At 36.1% G+C, this 24,462-nt stretch overlaps 1 protein-coding gene across 1 annotated transcript in view; it reads right to left on the reverse strand.

Annotated features, from left to right (window-relative positions):
* Positions 1-9,212: 9,212 nt before the first annotated feature.
* The window catches only part of LOC120636231 (tyrosine-protein kinase Abl), a 71,279-nt gene continuing 56,029 nt past the window's right edge, over positions 9,213-24,462 (reverse strand). The window contains exons 10-15 of the mRNA XM_039907600.1: positions 23,539-23,707; positions 20,948-21,036; positions 14,634-14,818; positions 12,417-13,895; positions 10,959-11,221; positions 9,213-9,979 (exon numbers count right to left, since the gene is read on the reverse strand). Coding sequence (XP_039763534.1) covers positions 9,976-9,979; positions 10,959-11,221; positions 12,417-13,895; positions 14,634-14,818; positions 20,948-21,036; positions 23,539-23,707 — 2,189 coding nt within the window. The 3' untranslated portion in view covers positions 9,213-9,975. The remainder of the gene's footprint in view (positions 9,980-10,958; positions 11,222-12,416; positions 13,896-14,633; positions 14,819-20,947; positions 21,037-23,538; positions 23,708-24,462) is intronic.

The following is a 24,462-nucleotide window of genomic DNA, read 5'->3' on the forward strand; positions in this document are numbered from 1 at the left end:
TGGGGGACACAATATGTGTAGGTACACAAATATATTTACTATATCAAAATAGCTTGCTTTATGCATACATTAATAGAAGCGAGGTCAAAATCTCCATTTAAGCACAGTAGCTTATAGTGCTGTTTCAAGAATAGATACACAAGTCTAAAGTTATTTTGAATATTGCAACTTTGCTGTCAATTTTTCCGGGAAATATTTGTGATACCAAATTGACAGCTACAGTCAACCATAATTTTAGGGCTGTCAATTTAGGCGAGTAAGTTGTGTTCATTGAATCAGCACCAATATTTACTAGGCTGATACATAATACGAATAGGCTACAGTATGAACAAAATATGAAAGGAGGATATGGCATTTGGTTGGCTTAATCAATTAATTACTGGACTTTTGTTCAATCATAATTAATATAATAATTAGACATATAGGTACATTTAATATGAGACTGATTAGGCTGGGCGTATGTTGAGGCGTAGACTACGCATTTTTTAATTTATTATGGTCATAAATCGCGTGATGCCTATAAAGCCACCACCTCAGCAGGTGGTGTCATCAAGGGTCCCGTGGATGGAGATTCTGCACGAATGTCAAATTTCGTACCTTAACGAAGGCAAATAATTGACACCAAAAAATAATAAGTTCTACATAGTTCGAACTAAGGGTGGGTCTTGCCTTTTTTAAGTTTTGTGTTGTTTGAATGATTTTTAAGCAAAATGGCGTGACCGGATACTTCAGGATTACCCCAAGTTGACGGGTAAAAGAGTTGCTGCTGACCATGGATAGGGTTCGACATTATTCCGTATTTTAAGAAAATAACTGTTATCGTATAGGATATAAGAGTTACCCGATATTTTTTTTTATACAAAATAGGCTCCCGCTTAGCTACTTTCACGCCTGACGAAAAGCAAAGAGGTCTAACTTGAAGTGCGCTTGCCGAAGAAATGGTAATTCGAAGTGGCAAGATACATATGCCGGGAAGGCGATCAACACTTTTGCGGTTTATCGTATCCGAAACGAGTAAAAAGTATTTCCCAATTCAAATAATAAAATAATATTGACTCAATAGAATCAAGAGAATGTCACCAAGTTGCGTTAACATGCTGCGTCTCAACATACGCTTAGCTTAGCACTCTGAATGCAGTTCAATTCAAATCCTGCTACAATTCCAAACGTTCTCGCGTGACTAGATATACTGAGTGCCAAGTATCTGAGTTTCTACCTTCTTTTACTTATTCGATTGCGTGAAAATTAACCTCTCCTTCAATACCATATAAATCGAAGTTAACTTTCAGGCGATCGAATAAGTAAACGTAGGTAGAAAATGACACCCTTCGCACTCCGAGCGCCCTGTGTTTACGAAACTCATACAAAACAAATTGAATGTAACTTTTTGTCTTTCGACAATGATCACTTTAACATTAATAAAAATTTAAGTTAAGTAGGACTTGCAATTTGAACGTTAAATAAAAAATAAAATAATTCGGGTAAACGCTTGAACCATCTCATGTTTAGTGATGTGTTTTTAAGTGGAAGAGGTATGTTAGTTTATTAAACTTATACCTCTTAAAGGTTCCAACTCGCGATGGTACCAGAACTATGATGCGTGGCTGCAGCCGAAAAGTTCCAGACTAGACTAACTTGAAGCCACCCAAAGCTACTTTGGGAATACCTTTTAAATGTATCACAAATATAAACGTCGATTTAATACAAAAAGTTGTGCCCATTCATGTATAAATTAAATATTTCATAGTATAAGATCATACTTATCATCGCCCTAAAATAATAGTATCATTATTTATCCCAAACCGGTTTAAGATCTTTTTTTTCAAGAATATTTAATATTTTTTGACATTCAAAAGTTACACGCAAAGGCCGAAAACTTATAAGCTATATAATAGAAAAATTAAACTTCATCGCATTATGGCTTACTTATTGTAAATATTGTTATACTTAATTGATCAATGATAACATAAGACTCACAAAATACAAATATAATAAGGTATTTATAAAATGAATTATAAAATAGGCATGTTATATCTAACTTAATTTGTCTGTCTGTATGTTGGTTTTATTATTTAGTTTTCTAACAATACACATAAATAAATTACGCTATTGATGAGCGTCAAATACCTTATTACATAAAAGACGGGTTGCTAGTTATATGGATAACAAAAAAGAAAATTAATTCGCCTAGGGCGTCACTGGGTGTTGCGCCATTCGTAAATACCGTCCATTTCTACTCACCTGTTTTAAAATGAAGTAAAATTATTTTCATTACATTTGGAATCGAAAATGTTTTGATAAAGTAATCATATGAGAATATAAAAAAAAACTTATAAGAATACCATGCATAAAAAAAAAAAAATTTAAATCAATTGTGTCTTTCTTATAAGAAAGAAGAAGAAAAGCAATTAAAACTTCTCTTTTTAGCGCTCTTATATAGCTTGTTGCAGAGGTTATAACGATTATACAGCTCTGATTAACTTTTCATGCTGGGAAAATGAACGCGAGAAGCCATAACGCGACGTCGCAATATAATTAAACTGAAGTAAGCTATATACTCTTTGCACAACATATCGACTCATCGCAGACTCTGCAAAAATTAAAGCATCGGAATATGAGTTATGTGTTAAGAAAATTTTTCAATATAGTTGCGCTAGAAGTGCTACGTCGTGCAACCACGTCACGCACAACAAAAACTCTTATGTCATATGCTTCAATGCTTTACTTTGAGTTGTTATGCATACAAAGGCCAATAAAGAACGCTTTAAATACCCACGTCGCGCCTCCACCCATCTCTTTAAATTCGATCCGTATTGAGCATTGCCGCGCTGGCCACTTGCTTCTAAACTGTTTTCAGAGTGTGCTATAACTATAACACGCAAAATTTCGAGTACAATATAATATTATGGCCTTCACCGTGGTGAAGTGTCGCCTCTAAATATTAAGCGATATCTACAGAGCTTCGGAGGTTAATATGCAAACGGGATGTCACCCTGATTAGGGATTGAATTCATTCGGTTTCACAAGAATACAAATACCCTCCGTCTAATACAAAACATTTACCCTTACAATGATTATTAAAATAGTACGAAGAATTGTACGCAAATCTATTTAAGAGAACTTACGTATATATTTTATTCTTACATAAAGTAATACATTTATTGTAATAATAAAGACTAGCATATATCAGTGTAATTCTTAAATGATAATTTTCAACATAAATGGTATGTTACCTATTGATCGAAATCGATCCTTGTAATGTACAGAATGGCCGAAACTGTGAGCTCTAAGAGTAATACACAACCTAAGTACAAGATTTGCCCGCTCCCAATCGTGGAGTCGTTTCAAATGACGAATACTAGAACATCGGTGTAAAATGTATTTGCATCACAGAACGTTTGTAAAACAATAATCAGAAGTACAGGATTTGCGACTCTAAGACGAAAGTCATTAGGTCCATTTCTTTTGACACGTAGTTTAATAAATAGTCGAAAACGACTCCTCAATTGCGATTGAATAAATTTTGTACTAAATCTACAGTTGATACTAGCAAGAGTAGACTGTATCGGGTGCGCCAAGGTCATCCGCAATTTATTGGCGAGCCCGATGATGTTGACCCGTGTCGCTTACGTCATTCGCATTTATGCGATCAACTGTAAATAGATACCTGAACATAGACAAAGATAATGTTATGGCGGAGCTTGGTGAACTAACTTAATATGTTTGTATACATTTTTTCCTCCATGCTCGATTTCAACTCTGACTTTGTACAGGTGAACCTAAGAATCTCGCAATCTCTAATGCTCCTCCCAGACAGAAGTTTCATAATATTTAACATCATGGTTTGATTTAACGTTTTACAACTCTATAAAATAAAACATCATTAAAAGTTATTAGACCGATGTCAGAGATGCTTATAATATTTTGAAACAATGTTTAATTTCTGCGTGGCAGGAGCAGTTTAAACTTTACAGTTGGGGCCATTGTCTATACCTTTAGTATTATTATAACCCTAAGATTGATTAATAGATATTACATATAATTAATATATAAAAAAAAACGGAAATTGTTGAGCATAATCATATCGAATTCTATAAGCCGTATCACAGTACGCTAACTTAAATTATTTTATATCGTGACATTGATTTTTAAATCATCAAGAAAATCGATTAAATATAACTGAAATCTGTATACAATAGGCCTCACCGAACTTCTAATTCTCTCTGATATGATGTGATGATCAGTGAAGTGAATAAGACTCAATATTTATTTATATAAAATAACTATGATTTTTGTTTGATTAAAATCCATGAATGAAGTGTTAAGATGGTATCCAATTGTTTCAATGTGGTTGGTTAGGTTAGGTGCGATTCTGTTCTATAAATATTGCTAAACAAAACTAAATTGGCAGGTCTTAACTGTTTCACTCTGTATCCCCAGAAAATAATAGTAAACACTATTTTTACACGTGTCAATTTAGTTCAGTTTAGTTATTGATATATACCAGAACGGCTGCTATTAGGTTAGATTTAAATTCGGCTAGAAAGGACCTTTCTTAGAAAGGATTTCAATTTTAGCTAACATCATCATTTTTATTTTATTCTCGACATTTAATATAATTAATTATGATTTTAAATAGCGTCAACAACCTACAACATAAATTAACTACTAGAATATGCAAATTATTTGGAAATCATCAAATCACGTCCAGAGGAAACTATAAGTCAAGCGCGACGTATACGCACATACATAGGTGCGAATAATGTTTCTACATAATTGTGACGCATCGTATTTGTATACATTATAATACAAAGTATATCGTAACAATAGGCTTGAAACCAACAAGCATACAGAAAAGGTGGAACCCCATATTACACGATTACTGTGTATTCTCACCATTTGTCCTTTCTAACAACTTAGAAAGTAAGGTGATTTGCACAGTCGACAATCGACGGCGTCTAGGCATACCAGCTCGCACTGACACGTTTCACATTAAAGCATTTAATTTACGTCAAACTTAAATGTTGCACGAAGCATATTTGGTTTGTGTAAATATATTTCACAAATAGTGAATCTGGACTTAATGCTCTTACTTTCGTACCAATGAACGCTGTATATAAGTTGTTAATCCAGTCTTTGGCCTCTTTTATCAAGTCTCAAATTATTGATGAAAAACAGCGACTAATAAGTGTATGAGTAACTATTCACCCAGTATACGTTTATCAGTAAGGCTGGAATTATAGCGCTCTGTACCCTTAATACGAGATTAGTACGCTCGCGATCGCAGGTTCGTTTTGGAGTATGGAAACGCTGAAACGTGAGAGTAAAATGAAAGAATATTTCCTACTTTAAACTCATGCATTCTTTACTATTGATATTTATTTTCAAAAGTAATTTAAGTAGAATTTTTAGTTCACTGGCTGTAGAATTTTTAACGAACTTAGTATTTCAAACGATGAAAAAAGGGTCATTTAACTCTTCAGTTAAGTTTTCGATTTTCGAAAACGCCTAGATGATTGCGAGCACGTAAATCTCGTTGGCTAAAGTCAACTTAAATGTTGATACCTTTTCTGTATGCTTTTGGCTTGAAACGAATCCATCCTTAACGTCAGTCTTAAACGCAAAGGCGTAAGCGCCACCGCTGCCAGGCAAACACAGCAGCGCGATCCTCCAATAAAAACGAAAATGCATCTTTATTGGTCCGAGTCGAAAGAGACTTATATAATATATATTATGTATTTATTAAATGCTAAATGGCGAATAATGCATACGATAAAGTTAAGTAGATGCGACGTCGAGAGGAATGTTCACTAAAGGCTATGAGGATCAGTGCAGATATTGTACTAGCTTGCATGCTCGGACACATTATCGATGGATAAATAATCATAATTGGAATGCATAACATTTTATTTGTCATCCCTAAAATTATTATTTAAATTCTAATTGATCTTCTCTATTGAAAGTGCCACTCGCACACAATAAAAACTGACTTTACATGTGATGAGCATGGTAATCTGGCAAAAAAAATAATCGCATGAATAGTGACTTTATTAACATGCCAGAGAATAATTAAGTGCGTATAGTATTTTTAAGGATATTTAAAATATCCATGGGCAAAGTGATCGGCCACGCAAGTGTAGTCCAAAGGTCAGTCTGCCTGGCCCAACACCGTTTACCGTGGCTCGTCATATTGAAGACTATTTTAAGCTTTTTCAGATGTCATTGAATTAATGTCTAAAGTAACTTAACTATCACGAAATTTTATTTACAGTCTAGCCATTTTATTTAGTATCTTTGACATATATGTGCGTAAGTGCACGCTAAGGTGTATTAAGAAAACCCTAAAGTTGTGATAAACTGGCTATCCTTTATACTAGCTACTTTATAGCTGAGTTCAATATAACGAGTCTCGGACTACTGTGCGTCGAGTGTAACTTTTGACGTGTATAAACATTTTATAAGTTAAGATTTTTTCATTAAATATGTTATATATAAAAATATTATCAATCAACAAAAACTATATATATGCACTATTGCGTAACGGCATGACGCTCTCATGCGCAGCCATGCAACCGCTCTCGACGGCCACAGAATACAAACAGTGTTCAATCTCTTTTAATTGCATTTCATATCATGGAAAGAAATATTGTATATTATTTATATTATTTTATTCAACACTTTCTTTACTTGTTTTCATTAATTATAAAAAGCAATATAAACATAAACTTTTCACATCTTATATCCGTCCCACAATGTTTTTAACCCCTATAAGTCAAAACGTACACTCGAAGCTCCAGTATAATGGGATTGTAAATTATAATACATAATACAAATTGTATAGTAACATGCGTCAATCGCATCGATCCAGCGAATACACCTACAACACTCACTAATTATCTTGAGTCTATAACAATCAACTAACACCTAGTAATGATAAAGTATATTGCTACTATTACAGTATTTGTTTTTTATTCGCCTGATTCAATGGCGCCAGTATTTTGTTCAAATTGTAACTTTTAGGATCTTTTCAAATTAGCTGTCCAAATAGCTCTTTTGGTGGAACATAAGCGTAAAGGCGTACATTTTTTGGTTTTATAAAACACAAAGAACAATGTGTATTTCTAAGTATTTGTTTATAGCTGAGAACGGCGACGTTGTTGGAAATATTAATATTAATCATTGTGATTTTGTTGTAACGTCGTCACAGCCGCACCGTATGTAAAATGTACTACGAAATGAGCGATTTAACGCGTGTCAGTTTATAGCAATAATTTTAAGTCAGAAGTTGACATTAGTGGTGTTTATAATCATAGCCATACAAGCTAAAGATTAAAAATTACTGCCCCAGCTTTCTAACTATGATACTAATGCACCGGCAAACGGTACCTAATTTGAAAGCACCCTAAAAGTCCATGTGGTCATAAGGATACGCACAGAAGAAATCAGCAGCACTAAATGTATTATTTGGCACTGAAAATCTATTTTACATATTAATAACTATTAACCATTAAGGAGCATAATATATTTCTATTAAAATCGCACTTGTTGGTTATGTATACATAATAAACTTATTAAATAAATACTGAAACATATACACAGTAATTTTTTTTTTTTTTATTTAATTATTATATTTCGAAATAAAAAAATCATGTATGTATTTAAAATTAATCATGAAATTCGATAGCAATGTAAAAGTTCAATAAGACTGTTTAACAAATCCCATTTTCTAGATATATAATAAATTGGTTCGACGGAAAATGTTAGTACGGAATAAAGTAACTTTTAAATATATGGAAATGTTTTGCGATCTGAGTGTTCGTGTACGGACGTCACACACTTTAGTAACCTATAAACAATTAATTATACTTTAGTAAATACCGTATTACACACATAAATATGTACTGCATAGAACTAGGCGTATATTCGTGAGTTTGTAATGAGGAGCCACTACATCCTCTTATTAAAACTAAAAAAAGTATTCACATCAGTATTATTCTATGAAGTTGAACCTTTACAGAATTAAATCGTATTTATATAGTCCATGCAGACAATATCTAGATTCCTTTTTCTATAGTTCCGCCACGAAAAACTGATAGAAAAAAAACACATTTTTTTGTTATGATTGTGTTAAAAAATCAATACATTTGTATCTGCATCTACTACACTTACTCCAAACATTTACGCTGAAGTAATAATTAGTCGTCATCAGTCTTAGTTACGAAAAAAGAAAAAAATATTGCAAAATACTTTGTCATAATACAGACTCATCTAAATCGTACAGTATATTACCAACTATCATGAGTTAACAATAAAAGTAAAACTGCTGTATTAGCTGTATACAGTAGGTATAACTTTTATAGCCTGTAGTTTAAGCTATAGCCAATATAGTTTTTATTCCTATTATTATCTCTTCGCTCGAGTTGGACATTTTCTTTCCTCGAGTTAGGTTGTACTTGCATCTAGTTTGTGACGGTAATTGTTAGTTTTTGTACTAATATAATTCAATAAATATTATACAAGTGAGAACACGTTTATCTAAATAACTAAATCAAGAGTATATTATGAAGGTAATAATACCATGGAACAAATCTCGGCAGCTTGTATTCAACGGAACTGGGATAACTTCTTTGGTTTGATATTTGCGTTAGCGATTATTTTTATAACATACTGAGAGCGGTTTAACGATTTGTTCAAAGGTTTGTTTCACAATCCGGTACGAATATACACCGAGGCATATCTAAACTATTATATCGACGAACTAACAAATTAAACTAACCCTATATTAAATTATTATACACTATTTTAAAATTATTTATATCTTCTTAGACTATGTAAAGATTTTAGAACTATGGTTAGATATATCCCTACATACATGTATAACGCAAAGTCCTTTAGCCGAAATGACATGTTTGTGCGCGGTAATATCAGTAACTAATGCAGATATTTTCAATCGGTCTCAACCAGCAGATTTCTGATACTGCAAGTTTTATGAAATCAATAAACTTTAACCAGCTTTTGCAAGCCATCTATCCGTTAAGAGAACAACACTAGGTTCTCGGTGTTTTATGAATCACATCATAGTTATAAGTTAGTTCATATAGTTAAGAATCATATAGTTAAGCTGATTCACACTAAAGTTTTATCACATTGCTCCTAGACCGTCTTGTAGAATCAGGGTAGAAACTGGTAGAAACTGGTAAACTTATTGGTAGAAACTGCATACATATCTCGAATAGTTTCTCGGATTTGCGGATACAGACTTAATCGGCTAAACTCCAGCTTTCTGAGTTTTATTGGGGAAAGCTGCCTAAACCATTATCCTTATATGAAAACATTGTCAAAAAAAGTCCTCAACTTTTTTAAGATTAACTCACTACATTTTTTTTTATAATAAGACCAAAAATATTTTACATGCAAACTTTTTTTAGTATATAAAAATGGATTAATGATTACATACAAAGTCCCTCCGGCGAGTTTGACTCTGGAGAAGTGTAAGAAAATTTAATCGCGAACGAGGTCATAGAAAACCGTCTGTTGTTTTATATCCTAGTTTGTACGTACATAATATATATATTTAAAGTCCCGATCTATGCAAAACTCTATGAACAAATCGTTACCCGCTGCATAAAGTGCCTAGCCATTTTGGAGAGAATTCATGAATGTTGTGTATGAATACATAAACGAAGTAGTAGTTGTGTATACTGTCCAGTGGATGAAGCAAGGGCATAATATGTGATGTTGAAATTGAGATATACTCGGATAGTTCGTGATAAAGCGTTTTCACATTATCCGATGCGAGCGGCAACGAGGTGGAAACGCTCGTCATGTAAGGAGTTAAGATGCTCGTCTCAACAGTGGTATTCTCAATATGTCTTGATCTGAGAATAGCTGTAAGAGGGCCTGGCTAAAAATCGTTCCGTAGCCCAGACATCGACGAGTAAGACCTGGATCGAGTGGTGGCGCTTGCGTCCCTTTTTACCTGAAACATTTTTTTTCTCAATTGATACTTTGGAAGTAGCTTTCCAGGTAAACGGAATGGTTGTAGATCGATATACCAATTCGAACGCTTGAAATTCTATGTTCAAAACAACACATTTATTATATTAACAATCGCAACACACATAAGCCTTTGTAGGGCGTTCCAAACTTCACGATTCGGGGTCGCTTGTTTCCAGCGGCTCACCGCGACTCGCTTAATGGCGTCTGACCACCGGGTTTGGGATCGACCAACGCCGAGTATACCGGTGCGGGATTGCCATTGCAACACCTTGGGGCACCAACGTTTATCGGTTCTCCGAGCTATGTGCCCCGCGTATTGCCACTTCAGCGTCACGACCCGTTGAGCTATGTTCTCTAACTATGTATGTAACTCTAGTTCTACTACGGATCTCTTCAACGTTGATTTCATTACCTGGAGATCCGCATCATTCATTAACTTTTATAAAGTAGTACTTAAATTGTAGTGTAATAACGTTCTCAAGGTCGTTGTTCTGTAATAGATAGTTGGAATAGCGTGTGATGGTTAGAATTGGTTCCACCCTGCCTTATCCTCCATCAGACCGCAAGGAGTCTAAAGGTTTTTTACCGCTGCAACATGTGCTATGCGCTTTGCTTCCTTGTTTCTGGCATGTATTCCGGCTACCTGGTCCACGCTACCTACCTACAATGTGGGTTCCTTTAATCCAAGGATGAATTAGGCTATCTACGAGACAAACCAGCTCTATCTTAGATTGCTTTATCACTTACAATCAGGAGTATTCGCAGCGAAGCGCTGGCATATTCAAACAATAAAACCTTACAAACACGTTGTACGGTCATAAGTGCGTACATTGAGCTCAACAACTACACATCAGGCTGTCAGATAAAAAGGGTGTAATTAGGAAGTGTATATGCCCTGCTTATCCCCGGTCCGTGTAATATTGCGTTTATAAAAATAATAATAATAACAATAATGTCACCTATGCACGATGGTAGCGAGATCCCGAAGCGCCTGTTCTACGCCATCTGCTAGATGATGATGATGAGGTGCGGGCGAAGCGAGCGCACGCGCTTCTGCCTCCAACCGTGCGGCGGCCGCACGTAATTGCACGCGTAGCTGCGGTGCGCACCGGCTAGCTGCGGCTGCGGTCGCGCACGCACCGCCCAGTCTTGCCAGCCGCTCGGATGTTTGTAGGCGCCACAAAGAACCACGGCCGCCGCCGCTACCACAACCGCGTCGCACCTTTATTTAATACAAACAATTTGTAAATCTGTAAGCGGTGATAGCCCAGTCGGTAAGAGTTCGACCCACAGTACGCTTTAATTTTTCGTTTCATTTGATTTAAGCAATTAGATATTACTTGCTTTAACGACGAGATCCGTGTCAAATAGTGGGTCGTAATAGGTGGTTGATGCTGATAAATAATTAATATACTACGACAATGCACACATCACTATATGGCCCCAACGTAAGCATAGCTTGTGTTATGGGTACTAAGATAACTGATTAATATTTTTATAAATAATGTACTAAATAACCACCCAGATACTGAAATGTTTATCACACAAACGTTGTCCAACTGTGGGAATCGAATCCACAGCCTTGACTGGCAGACTCAGAGAGCAGGGCCGTTGTCAACTGCGCCAATCGGCCGTTAAAGATGGTAAATCGACTCTTTACATACTGCAGATGCCCAGTATTCTTCTGTTTGTACAAACATTTTGTAGCTCGAATCTTTAGAGACTCCAGGTGCCCAGTTTTGTTCCCCTATTTCTTGTTTTCAGCAAAGCACAGCGCAAAACTTTAGGACTGGTGGTCCTAAAGTTAGTTCTCAGTTAAAATAATTTAGTTTAATTTATTTAAATAGGATTTTCAAGCAGAACATATAAGTTAGTATTCTTTCCTAAGAATGATTATGTTCACCCAGAATTCAAAATTTGTAGATGTAATAAACTTTCAAATTTTAATGTTTTTTTTTGTTTAACTGTTTGGCTTACGCTAGACATTACATACATCATCTATCATCCTGACAGCACAGACAAAGTACGTATTAGTGTTGCCAAAAATAAAATAATATCTAGATCATATCTTAATATAGTCAAGGTAGAATGTATTTTTTTATCAAATAGTGCAGTACAATACACATCAGCATTATCCACCTGAATATTATTTTCACTCAAATTAATATTCACATTAAGTTGAAAATGTGCGATAGATTGAGTTTCGTTTATTGAATGACCCGGCAGTTTTACAAGCAAGTAAGTATATATAAGAAACCGATACTCTTCACTGATACGTAAGGTATTGTTATATTGACTATAAAATTGTACAGTTAAATAGCTAAATAGACCATGAATTAATATAAGTCTGTACTAATATGTCTCTGTGCTTGCTGATTTGATGTTTTTTTCCCCCTAATAAAAGTAACTACACGTACCTCATTCGTGCACCATTCCAGGGAGGCTCGTAGAGGGGCAAGGGCATCTCCATCTTCGTCGGAAGAGGTGGGGGGTGCAAGGGGTGTAGCGTATATACCACTCTTGCCGAGAGGGCGCCCTCTCATTGCCGGTTTGCTGGCAACTGCGGGTTTGTCTTCCCCGCGGCGGGCTTGAATGCTTCCACTTCTACCGAGGGCGCCTGTACTCTTCTCTTCCGGCGAACCCTCCTCACTCTCTTCCCCTCTCGGTCGCATTTTTGGACTCAATCGCTCATCAGTTTCTTTACTCTCCCACAGCTTCTTCAAACTACTAATGCTGCCGGTACTTCGTCTTTTGTCTTCTTCGTCGGCTCCGCTTATATCCTGTATTCCACTGTCGTAACGTTTCTTATCAAAGTCGTCGCTCCTGTTGGACAAGTCTTTTCTAGAATCCTCTGGAGAACACTGTTCCATTTTCTTCGCGGTTCCATTTGTTGCTGAATTTCCACCATCTACTTTTCGCAGGCGAGATTTGAAATCAATGATTGAGCGACCTGGCTCCTCTGCATCCTTAGTGATACTATTGATTTTATTTGTGTCAACTTTCTTGAGCTGAGATTTATAATTTGTGTTCGCCTTTGCTTCAGGCTCAGACCGTTTTTCCACACTGTTGCCGTACGATGTCTTCCTGAGGCTAGCTTTGAGATCGATTGGCGAAATAGAATCCTTGCCATTATCGATCGGTTTGGGAGTCTCTACCTTCTTATCAGATTTACGCAGCGCTTCCATATTAAGACTCTCAGAGAGTTCAGATACAAGGCGCGTAACAGGGTCACCGAATGACGTATGCATCTCAAGGAGGTCGTTGGGTGGCGGCGATTCTTTTAATCGGTGTTTTTTCTTGTCGGCTAGCTCCTTAATTTCAGCCACCAGTTTTAGTTCCAGCATTTCTTTCATTATCTGTTTGGCTGGTTTGTCCTCTATTTCAGAACGTTCGCGTAAAAGAATGCGGCTGTCTTCGAGCCTGTCTGCAGTGTCCGTCCCGGCGTCGCGACAACAGTCAGGCGGCGGCGGGGGAGGGGGAGGTTGTGCAGTGTCTTCCGGGGGAGGCGGCAGATCAGGCGGCGGAGGGGGGAACTCGAGTTCCGCCAGCCTAGGTCTTGGCCTCGGTTTAGCGGGGCTATTGGTGAAAGAGCGCATAGGAGGCGCTGCTCGATGGGCGCGGGGCGAAGCGGGGGCGGGTGCTGTTACGCCTCCAGACGAGTTGGAACGAATCATGTGCGGTTGGGCTCTAGCTGTTCTAGGGGACAAGGATCGTGCTTCGTCCTGTAGAGGCGGCTCTCGAGGGACGCCGGTGCATTGCTGATTGCTACCGGCCCCGCCGCTCTGTCGCAGTGATTCTAGGTACGCGCCTATCCGTGCTACTTTTGGTAGTGTTCCGTATCGGTTTATAGCACGCTTGACATTCTGCACCTCGAGCGCCGCAACTTGGGTGCCTGGCTAAAAAATAGTAAAATAAATAGTTTAAAATTAAAATAATCAAAACACAGTAGTTTTGCTGCTTCAAGGAATTTTAAAAATAATATATTTATATCACACATTGTATATTATATTGCACTCGTTTGTTTAATTCCACTAAGAACATGAGCAGGTATGTCATTATACCACATTTGTGTGTTTTGAGAAGATAATGGTAGGGAAACCCAAGCGGGAATTTCGGGATTTACTCGAGCGCGTCAGATTAAAATAAGGAGGGCAACCTGGCTTCTTGTAACGTATTATCACCATACCTGGTCTCTGTACATAGGGTTAATCTCCGAGGGCAGACGATCAGATAAGTAAAAAAAAAACGATAGAAAAACTCGATCGCGTCAGATTAAGGAAAGGTTAGTTAGTAAAAAAGTGTGCATTTCAATAATCTAACAAATTCTGGGTGACATAAGAAAATGGAAGAGTCACAAAGATGCAAAAAACCGTCAACTGGAGATTCTCGAGCGCGGTTAATGTTTTTATATTTTGAAGGAAATGAGACACGAATCTCGAAAAAAGTACAACCTGCCGATTTACGAAGTAGCTAAAATCATAATCAATGTGTGGAGATAGCTACAACGAAGACAACAACTCGTTATATCGAGAAATCCTATACTAAAATTGTAAATAAGCTTAGACAGATGAATTATTATCATACGAAAAAAGACTGCTCAAATTATAAATCTTCCATAGGGTTAAAATATATACCTTAGGTGCAATGTCGTGTACGGGCGGGTGCTGATGCAAAGCTTGCCCGTGGCCATGATGCCTCCGTTTTGAGCGATGTCGGTGCTCCATAACGCCCATACCTGCACCCGACTCGTCCGTATCCGGCGTCCCTTCCGCCAGCGAACCCTCGGAAGAAGCCTCGCGCGTTCCCCCCCGGCCCCCGCCTGATCCCAACACAATAACAAGAAACTTTTATAATTCTATAAAGTAAATATGCCAAATAGTGAATACTAAAGAGCTGCGCAAAAATAGACACTTTTGAATACAAGCTTTTTAATATTGAATATTTTATTTTCATACAATCAATGTTAAGTCGACTGCTGCCTACGCAGAGGTAGTTGCTTCCTCACGGAACCCAAATTCAAATATGTTCGGTGTAAGCATTTGAAAAACTAAATGCTGTCTGTTAAAGAAACAAGCAAGATTAATTAAATTAGAATGCCACTCTATGTTGTTTATTGTTTGAACACTTGAAACCAATGAGTAAACAACACCGAAAGTGGTGTTCAACTGTAACAAGATTACAGAAGTTGCAACTTGCAACTATGTCCAACCGGACCCACCAACCGCAGTTCTCTTTGATAGTGACCCGTGAAGGTAACAAAAGGTGTCTGAGTTTGCGCAACTCCTAAAGGTTCAACGCATAATACATCGCAATCCGCTACTTACAGGAATCGAACCTGCTTTTGACAGATTAAAATGATTTATATTTTTACCTAGGTGACTCATAATTGTTAATGAGCCAAAAAACCTTCCGGCCTTTATGATTCCTTTATTCTGTTACTGATACTTAGCACTATTTTCTTACGAATAACTTTATTCCGATGAATTCTAAATGAATGATTTGAATGGTGTAATGGATGGAAGTTCCTTTATGAATTCTACGCGCGTAAATGAATAAAGAATAATAAAAGCATCTAATAAACAAACATGATACCGCTAACAAATAAGTGACTACTGTACTAAGATTAGTTAAAATGTTAACAACATCGATATGTATAGTATAGGCCAATCATGAAATGCATTATTTAATTTTTTTTTACAATTCACACGTCACGTAAATAAACAAACATAAGCTTGAATTTATATGAGAGCCAGTTTACACAAAATGTAATTCTACGCAGTGAAATAATGTTGAAGCCTGATGCCTTACAGTTTTGGAAAATTTGCATCATAGAATGTACGAGTATATGAATGATTCGTCCGTTAGGTGTATCTTTTATGCATAATATTATGAATGGAGCAACCACGTTTGTTTTTTAAATAATGTAACTCACGTCAAATATTTTTGTTATATAGATTATTTCCAAGACTGTATGTGTAAGGATGTAGAATAAGAATACAAATATAAAACGTCATTATTATATAAAAAAAAATAAAAAAAAAAAAAAAAAAAATAAAAAAATAGAAACACGAAGACGTATCTTAGTTGCTATATAGATAAACCATTAAGCTAAAAGCAGCAGGAATATGTTGCCGGAGCGAGATGACACACTAAAAGCGTGACAGCAACGATACGTTTTGTAGAACTTGTACCACTTCACTGTTGTAGTACCCGGAATTTAAAACTAAGGTAAGCCTTCAATTTGTATTTTGACCTTCATTTTGTTATTATTAGTGTAAAAAGTCTTACGTGCCAATTATTTTAGATTTCTTATATTAAACTTATAAAATACTAGAAATTAGCAGATAAAACATCAGTTCTATCAAAAGCTTCTATTAGTCGCATCAATGTTGTCACACGTTATTATGTGACATCTAGCAGATAGGGCTTTTGCACATCGTATCGGCTCAACACCGGCTCGACTCAAAATTAAAAACTGAAATATGAACTTAAGATAGTGTTACTAAACAACTATTGTTTAGAATTTTTGGAAACGCGTTATCCACTCGTACCACAAAAATCTATATTCCAGAATCATAAAAAGTTTACGTTATATCAGCTTCCATTGGAATGCTTAAATTAGGCGATGTTGAGTCGATATGATGTGCGAATACCATTACTGTAGCAAAGTCATTTGGTCTGCTTTTAGTTCAAAGCTTTAGCTAACGAATCTTAATAATTTTGAAATAAAATATCACATACACCCTAAATAACACTCAGCTAAAGAAAGGGAAAGAAAGGGGATGCACAAACGTAAATAACATTTAAAGCGCCCTCTAGAATGGCGAAAAGTACAGAATCCAGAAAACAGAGCGCCAGAAACATTTTCCTGTATGTCTTTTTTTTTTTTCACTAGACTTCATAGATTTTCTAGATGTTTTCTAACGCCCTGTTTAATTCTTGAATAGATAACTAGAATAAACATATTTTATATGTCACATCCAATAAATATAAAATCAACGATCTGTCAAGGTTAAACTGAAAATTTATGTTCCGTAACTAAAAATAATTTTAAAGTCTGTATAATATCTGTAATCAATCAACCTATCGTGACTTGATTTGGCTTTTATGTTTTTTTAACGCCGTAAGAGACGTTTTTTTTTTTGCTTTCTAAAAAATAGTTCCCCAGGATGAAATCTTATCTTTGCAAAGTCGAAATAGCATAACAAAAAAACAGACACTTTCGAGATTATTATATAAATATGCATTTATAAAACAAGATGAAGGTACATTCACAGTAGCCACCATAATCCATGAGTGAACATTGCCAATAAAAGTTAACCACGCCGATATTCCGGGACAAACAGTCCCGAAACATTAGCATGAAAATTTTAGGAAATCAGCTTTCATTTAATGATATGATAATGAATCATCCGCCACCACTCTCTCCGCCTAGAGACAAAATTCATCACCGACAGAGCCCACAGAATTAGCACCCTTAAATAAGTATAGGTGTGTCATGTCTGTCTCAGGTTCGATAACTCACGGTAGCAGACTTGTTCTGGAGTATAGACCCCAAACATGTAAAAGTAGTTTAGGACGAACTCTAGCCCGTTTGATATACGACCTTAAGAAGGTAGCTAGGTAGCTGGAAGCGGCTGGTTAAGAGAGGTGGAGAACCGTGTGATGGCACGCTCTCGAAAATGGCCCATGCCCAACAGTGGGTGCTTCTGGATGATAGCGATGATGACAGTGTCGCACTGCTGTCAAGAGTTAAAAAGCAGTTTATTTAAATATTGAGTGTATTATGTATAGTATATTTTGATATCAGAAAGCAGATGTAATTATAGTTTCTCGTTAAAATGTAATTGAATGATCGCGGAATTTCACCGTAATATTATTTAAGCTCCATTAAATTCTCTTTGTACAATTAATTGACTCCAATATTGTAGTCTCTTAAATAATTAACAACACGTAGAGTAACAAATTTTGATGGAATGAATTTTCAGTGTTCAATTTAAATAGAGTATTATCCGTACAAAATGCGTTACGAAAGGATCCTATCGAAGTGAATTTCAGAGAACAATGATGACAAAATTGTGCTCACAGGCTATGTTAAATATCGCTTTATTATTATTTTAATCCCAGAATATCATTCATTCATGAACATAATTTTTCGGTTTGTGTCTTGTTTCGTTTATTTTTAAAATCACATTAATCCTGAGTGTAGCAAGGGGTGTGGATCTATTTTCATCGCGGTTTAAAAATACTACTACTACATATCTTCCCAAACAAACAATACATCGAAAAAAAGGCCGATTTATTGCCTCAAAAAGTCTTTACTTTCTTATATATTAGCCGAAAAGTGGAGTGAACAGGTAAACAATCATTGAGATGTTAATTACTTTTCCTGGGGATATAAGCTTAAAGCAACTTTCGATCAGCATTTCAAACGGATAATATGAAAAAAAACTAAAAGCCTTGACAGATGCGTCTTAAATATTATTTTAAATATAAACTTAAATATATACTCATTATTATGATTTTAGTGATACACAATATTATGTAACATATCTAATTTAAGGATGTAAATAAAATGGATAATTTGAATGAGAAGGCATGATCGTTTCTATGCGAAACGTATCGTATACTTACAAAATGTTCGAACCTATTGCTATACACCTGAGCGAGCGGACAAACAGACAAAAATGCTAGTTTAAAGGAATGTATGTATTAATGATTACTTAAAATTATAGCAACTTAGTTTTATTCATCACACCGTCCGTACGCCGCTCAAATTTTTTATGTTATATAGCTGCATTATGCATAAATATACAATATATTATGTGAACAAAATATACACAATAAATAAACATTTATTCGCATGACATCAAGTCCTTATGGCGATGCCCGAGCAAAACAAGATTCCATACAAAACTAATATAACATTTAAAACATAAAAGCCATTAGCAATAAGCAGGAGACACTGGAGGACACCCATAAAGAAACTACAAAGTTCTTCATTCATAAGGAAGCATGAACGCATCCGTCTAACACACAATATATTTGACTGTAAACCAAATATTTGTGTTCGCATAAACTGAAATTTCTTTTATTACATATAGGTGTAAGATAAATTAATAAACTTATTATAATTTCCTTGCTAATGTTATTCTCCTATTTCATATGCAAATTAGATCATCTGAAAGTTCTAAGATTATTGTAGCTAATTATTTTTTACCTCGTCATAATATAAAATCAACATTTTTTTCTGTATATTTTTACAAATGACCATTATGTAGTATGTTATATTCTTTCACTCATTATTGAATTAAATTAAAAAAATACACATTATATCTATGTAAAAGTCTGCAAAAGGAAGCATTCACAGTTTATTTATAAAATTTATAGTACTAAAAAATTATATAATTAATTTAATAGCAATCACAGTAATTTAAATGTGTAAATTTTGCCAAATGATTTTCTGCATTTCTAAATTTTTATGAAATGAAATAATATTAAAATGATTGCAGTATCACGGACAGCAATACATGCTTCAGTAAATAGCGAATAAAGTAGTCCACTGTCACGAAATCAATTTCGTTACATGCTCAACATTGAAATGATCGTAACGATTATTTATTATGGGCGTGAATAATGACGTTGTCGTACATGTGTACGTGGTTTAAAAGGAAAACTATAGATACCTACTTTCTTTACATAAATAATTATACATATTATTATTATTTTTTTGTTATATATTTATATTCGTATTATCGAGAAATACTTATGCTGAGATAACGCAATAATACTCCATAGTATAGAAGGGATACTTTGATAAGGGGGAATGTATTTAAAGGAAAATTCATCCTGGAGGTGGTCCTTGATTCATTTTACAAGTTAATTAATTAGCTGCGGGATACTACAAGAATCCACATAATTTTATATAAGTATCCTAAACGGTGATAAAAATGATTACGAGATGGTAAGTATCCATTCTATACTTCCGTAGTAACGTCGTCACATAAAAGATTTTAGTGATATTTAAAAATAATTGTTAGTTTTTTTAAATATCACTGACATTCCCCATTTCCGACCCTTCCTTGAGCTTTAATAGCAAAATGTAGGTAGCAAACATCGTTACCAATTCTGTTCTACACAAACTTAACTAACTAGACAGGTCTAAAAGAAGAGTCATCTAATTTCAGATCGAAACGGACGGTACTACTTTTAGACCTGTCCATTTAGTTGAGGTTATAGAGTTGTGCAAAACGAAATTAGCTGCACAATGCGAATAAATAATTCAAAAGATATTGAAGGAACTGTATATATAAATTAGTCTTTATGCCTGGAGGCCAGGCGTATACTGAAGCGCAGCGACGCAGTTTAGCACAGCGCAAAGCCGAGTAGATTTAGTAATGAATGAATGAGCAAGCGCAGTATCGCGTACGCTGAGACACAGCTGCATTTGATGTCCTGCTGTGTACCTCATGTAGTAAAAACTCCGTGCCCTTAGTACAAGATTTGCAAGCTCACATACGTAGTGACGAATTCGGGCTCTAAAAAAAGGTAGGTATAAGTTTCATTTTACGTACAAATCTCATACTCGAACTCAAAGGGATAAAAGGGTTTCTATTACTAAGACTTTGCTGTCTGGCCGTCTGTCACCAGGCTGTATCCCAAAAAACGAGATAGTTTGGCAATTGACATTTTCACACGTATTTCCGTTGCCGTTATGCCATTTTTATAGATAATGGTATGGAACCCTTCATCTGACTCGCACTCGGTCGAGGTTTTTTTTTTTAAGTACTTTTTGTCATTGATCGATACAAATTTACAATGGTAGACTTGGTGCCTTGTGTTTGTATCTGCGTCAACTGTTTCTGTAAAATATTTGCTACGTCGCCTGCGTCTCAGCGTACGCCTAGCTTAGTCCACTGAGTACAGTGATGTAAGTGGTAAAACTTACCATTGAGCGAGGCGAGCCCGTCGTCGTGGCTGCCTTGCTCCTCCGCCGCGTATTGCGATTCGCGGAACGAACTGCACGAGGATAGTAGGCTGTCAAAAAAAGTAATTAAATAAGTTGGAGTACGACCTCACATTTCCAATTCGCCAGCCTATTAATGTATGTGTGCTTGGAACACTTCTTCTTGCTCATTGGAGAGAAAGAATCCGATCACTGACCCACCAAGCTTTTCCTACGCGTGTTGGCGGGATTTAACTATAATTATCCCATGTCAGTGATGGTAACCAAGGCTTACTTTTCAGTTAACACGTGAAAAAACCTGCTATAAATTTAAACTGTCCTGTTAAAAAATAGATACGTACATTTTTGTGGCAGATCGTTCGGGGAAATGCTACGACCATGGTTATTTCTGCCGCTGACCAGCATTGTTACAGTGCAACGTTCTGGTCTGAAGGGCGTGGTTATGGATGTTACTACATGCACATTTAGCTTCACACCTAAAACTCAGGTTGATGGACACAAAGCGGCATGCTGAAGAACGAGTTCCTTGCATGCTCTGCGAAGTGTTGCTCTGTTAATAGACGATGGGTTTCCACTCAGCCACCTAATGGTGACGGCCACTTAACGGTCCGTTAATAATTACATAAAAAAAGTCTATAATTTTATGATATTTATAATAGGTAGCTGGCTGTCATATAAAAAACTGAGTTTACTTATTCATTTAAGTAATCAAATTTTTACTGCTTCCATGTCGTGAATGTTGCTTGCTTTACTTAGTTATTTATTTATTTTTAGTTGTGCAGTCACTCGGTTTTGAGCACCAACATCGTGTATTGTATGCATTTATAATGCAAGGCATATTCCGAGCTGTACGCCCATCCATTCTTAGTATTTCATACGTTCAATGTTTCTACACTAGAAATATAAAAAATAGGACGTACCTGCCGTTTGCTAAGTTTAACTAGAATATATATATTTTATTTCTTTCTTTACTGGAAATATTGTAGAAACTTCTTTTCTGGCATATATATTTGTATTATTTAATCTTCACATGATATCGTAGTATTTGCAATAATGCAAATTGAAATAATAAAAATCTACGAAAAGAATAGCTCCTTTGCCGCTATTTTACTAGCTACAAAATTAGATGAGCTTGAATTTAGAAGCTTTCAGCCAAAATAAATGTATTTTGCCTGAAAGCCTCAACTTTTAAAGGAGGATGGCTTTATATCTTCTCTGTGCATGTAATTTTATTTAATTTTTAACTTATTATTTTAACTTAGTTTATGCAAGTTTAGTACGTCTCGCCAAGAGGTCGCAAATGTCTTTTATGCAAGTTTACTACAACTGGCCTAAAGGTCGCAAGTGTCTTTAATGCAAGTTTAGTACGTCTCCCCAACAGGCCTCAAGTGTCTTTTATTCATATTTGGTACGTCTCGTATAAAGGTCAAAGGTGTCTTTTATGCAAGTTTAGTACGCCTCGTATACAGGTCGAAGGTGTCTTTTATGCAAGTTTAGAACGGCTCGCCTAGAGGTCGCAAGCTTCTTTTACGCAAGTTTAGTACATCTCGCCTACAGGTCGCAAGCTTTTTTTATTCATGTTTGGAACGTCTCATATACGGGCCGAAGGTGTCTTTTATGCAAGTTTATTACGTCTCGCCTAGAGGTCCCAAGCGTCTTTTATGCATGTTTACGTCTCGTATACAGGACCGCAAGCGTTTTTTATTCATGTTTGGTACGTCTCGTATACAGGTAGAAGGTGTATTTTATGCAAGTTTAGTACAACTCGCCTAGACGTCGCAAGTGTCCTTATGCAAGTTTACTACATCTCGCCTATGGGTCGCAAGTGTATCTTATTCATGTTTGGTACTTCTCGAATTCAGGTCAAAGGTGTCTTGTATGCAAGTTTAGTACGTATCGTATACAGATCGAAGGTGTCTATTATGCAAGTCTAGTACGTCTCGCCTAGAGGTCGCAGGCGTCTTTTACGCAAGTTTAGTGCATCTCGCCTACAGGTCGAAAGAGTATTTTATGCATGTTTAGTACGTCTCGTATACAGGTCGCAAGTGTCTTTTATTATTGTTTTGTACGTCTCGGTCTTTTATGCAAGTTTAAAGACATTCTCCTACCAAAAAAAGAAGGTCAAAAAAACCTCATCAAATTTTGTTACAAGTTCCTAGTTGTAATAAAAAAATTAAGGTCTCTTAAGGTGCTTGAACATCTTAAGCTACTTTCCTAGTATAAGAACCTTACAAACTGTCAAAAAATTTGTCGGTGGGGTGGAAATTAGCCAGGCGGAAGCCTTCCATCAGCCCAGACCAGAGAAAATTCCCAAATTGCGTCTGCCGAGACCTCTCACTTGAAACATCACCGCCGCGACTGGGAGGTCGTCAAAGTTGTGCAATTAATTAAATATTTATTTATTTATATAGATTCTTCGCACACTTAAGCCTTTTCGACTTGTCTGAGTGACATTCCGCTTAAATAACAGATTAGGTACTTAAATACCAAAAAAAACTAAACAACAGCAGTCATGCCCACAACGCAGGTAAAAAATGTCGCTATGGTATTTATATATGTTTGGTTGTGTTTACCTAGTTCGCTTGGGCGGAGTGGGTGCTTGCTTCCCGCGGCGGTTGGTGGGCCTGCGCATCTGCACCCCGCGGTCGCCCACCATGGCGGCGGACGCGCCCATGCCCACCTTCTTGATCGACATCTGCGGCGTGCCTGCGCACACGCCTTCCTGGAGTTGCTTTTCTACCTCTGACAGAAAAACAAATCTTATAATCCGGCCGCTGGCGGAATGCGTTTGTCATAATACATCTGTCTTTTAGTCATATAAACTACCTTGTAACAGCGTAGACTTCGTTGTATGGATTCAACAAAAGATATTGTGTTTTGATTTATTTATTTAACAAATAGCTGTTGCCCGCTTCTACAACCGCTTTTATTAAGGTTTTAAACAAAATACAAGTTAGTTAAATAAATGTTAATCATTACGTTATTTTTTTTAAGTTATGCTTAATATTTCTCGCTAAAAGTTTTAAATGATATAATAAGTATAAATCACAAACTATACATATTTGTGTTATCAATATCATCTCCAAAATACTCAAATCGCTGCTGCTGCTATGCTCTTACGGGAAAGAGATTTGGAGAGATTCGAAAATCGAAAAACTCAGTAACTAACAAATAGTTGTGTGGCCCGGGAATCAAACCCAACACCTTCTAACCGTAGTTAAGCATGCTTACCCCAAGACCAACGAGGTAGTTAATAATTGCAAAAAAATATTATTAAAGTTTCGAAAGCTGGGAGCATATTCATTTGCTTTCAATCCATTAAAACAAATGTTAACTTAGATAATAGCACTTAGCGGTACCTTGCTAGCGTTGGCAAAGTGTTAATTAGCCGCTTGAAGTCTGACACTAAAGGGTTGTTAGCAAGAACAAAACTGTTAACCTTTACGTTTACTATGTCAACTGGTTAAATAGTTTAAACAACGTTTAGTTTTAGAAAC

The sequence above is a fragment of the Pararge aegeria genome, chromosome Z, assembly GCF_905163445.1.
Source record: "Pararge aegeria chromosome Z, ilParAegt1.1, whole genome shotgun sequence".
Classification (NCBI taxonomy): Eukaryota; Metazoa; Arthropoda; class Insecta; order Lepidoptera; family Nymphalidae; genus Pararge; species Pararge aegeria.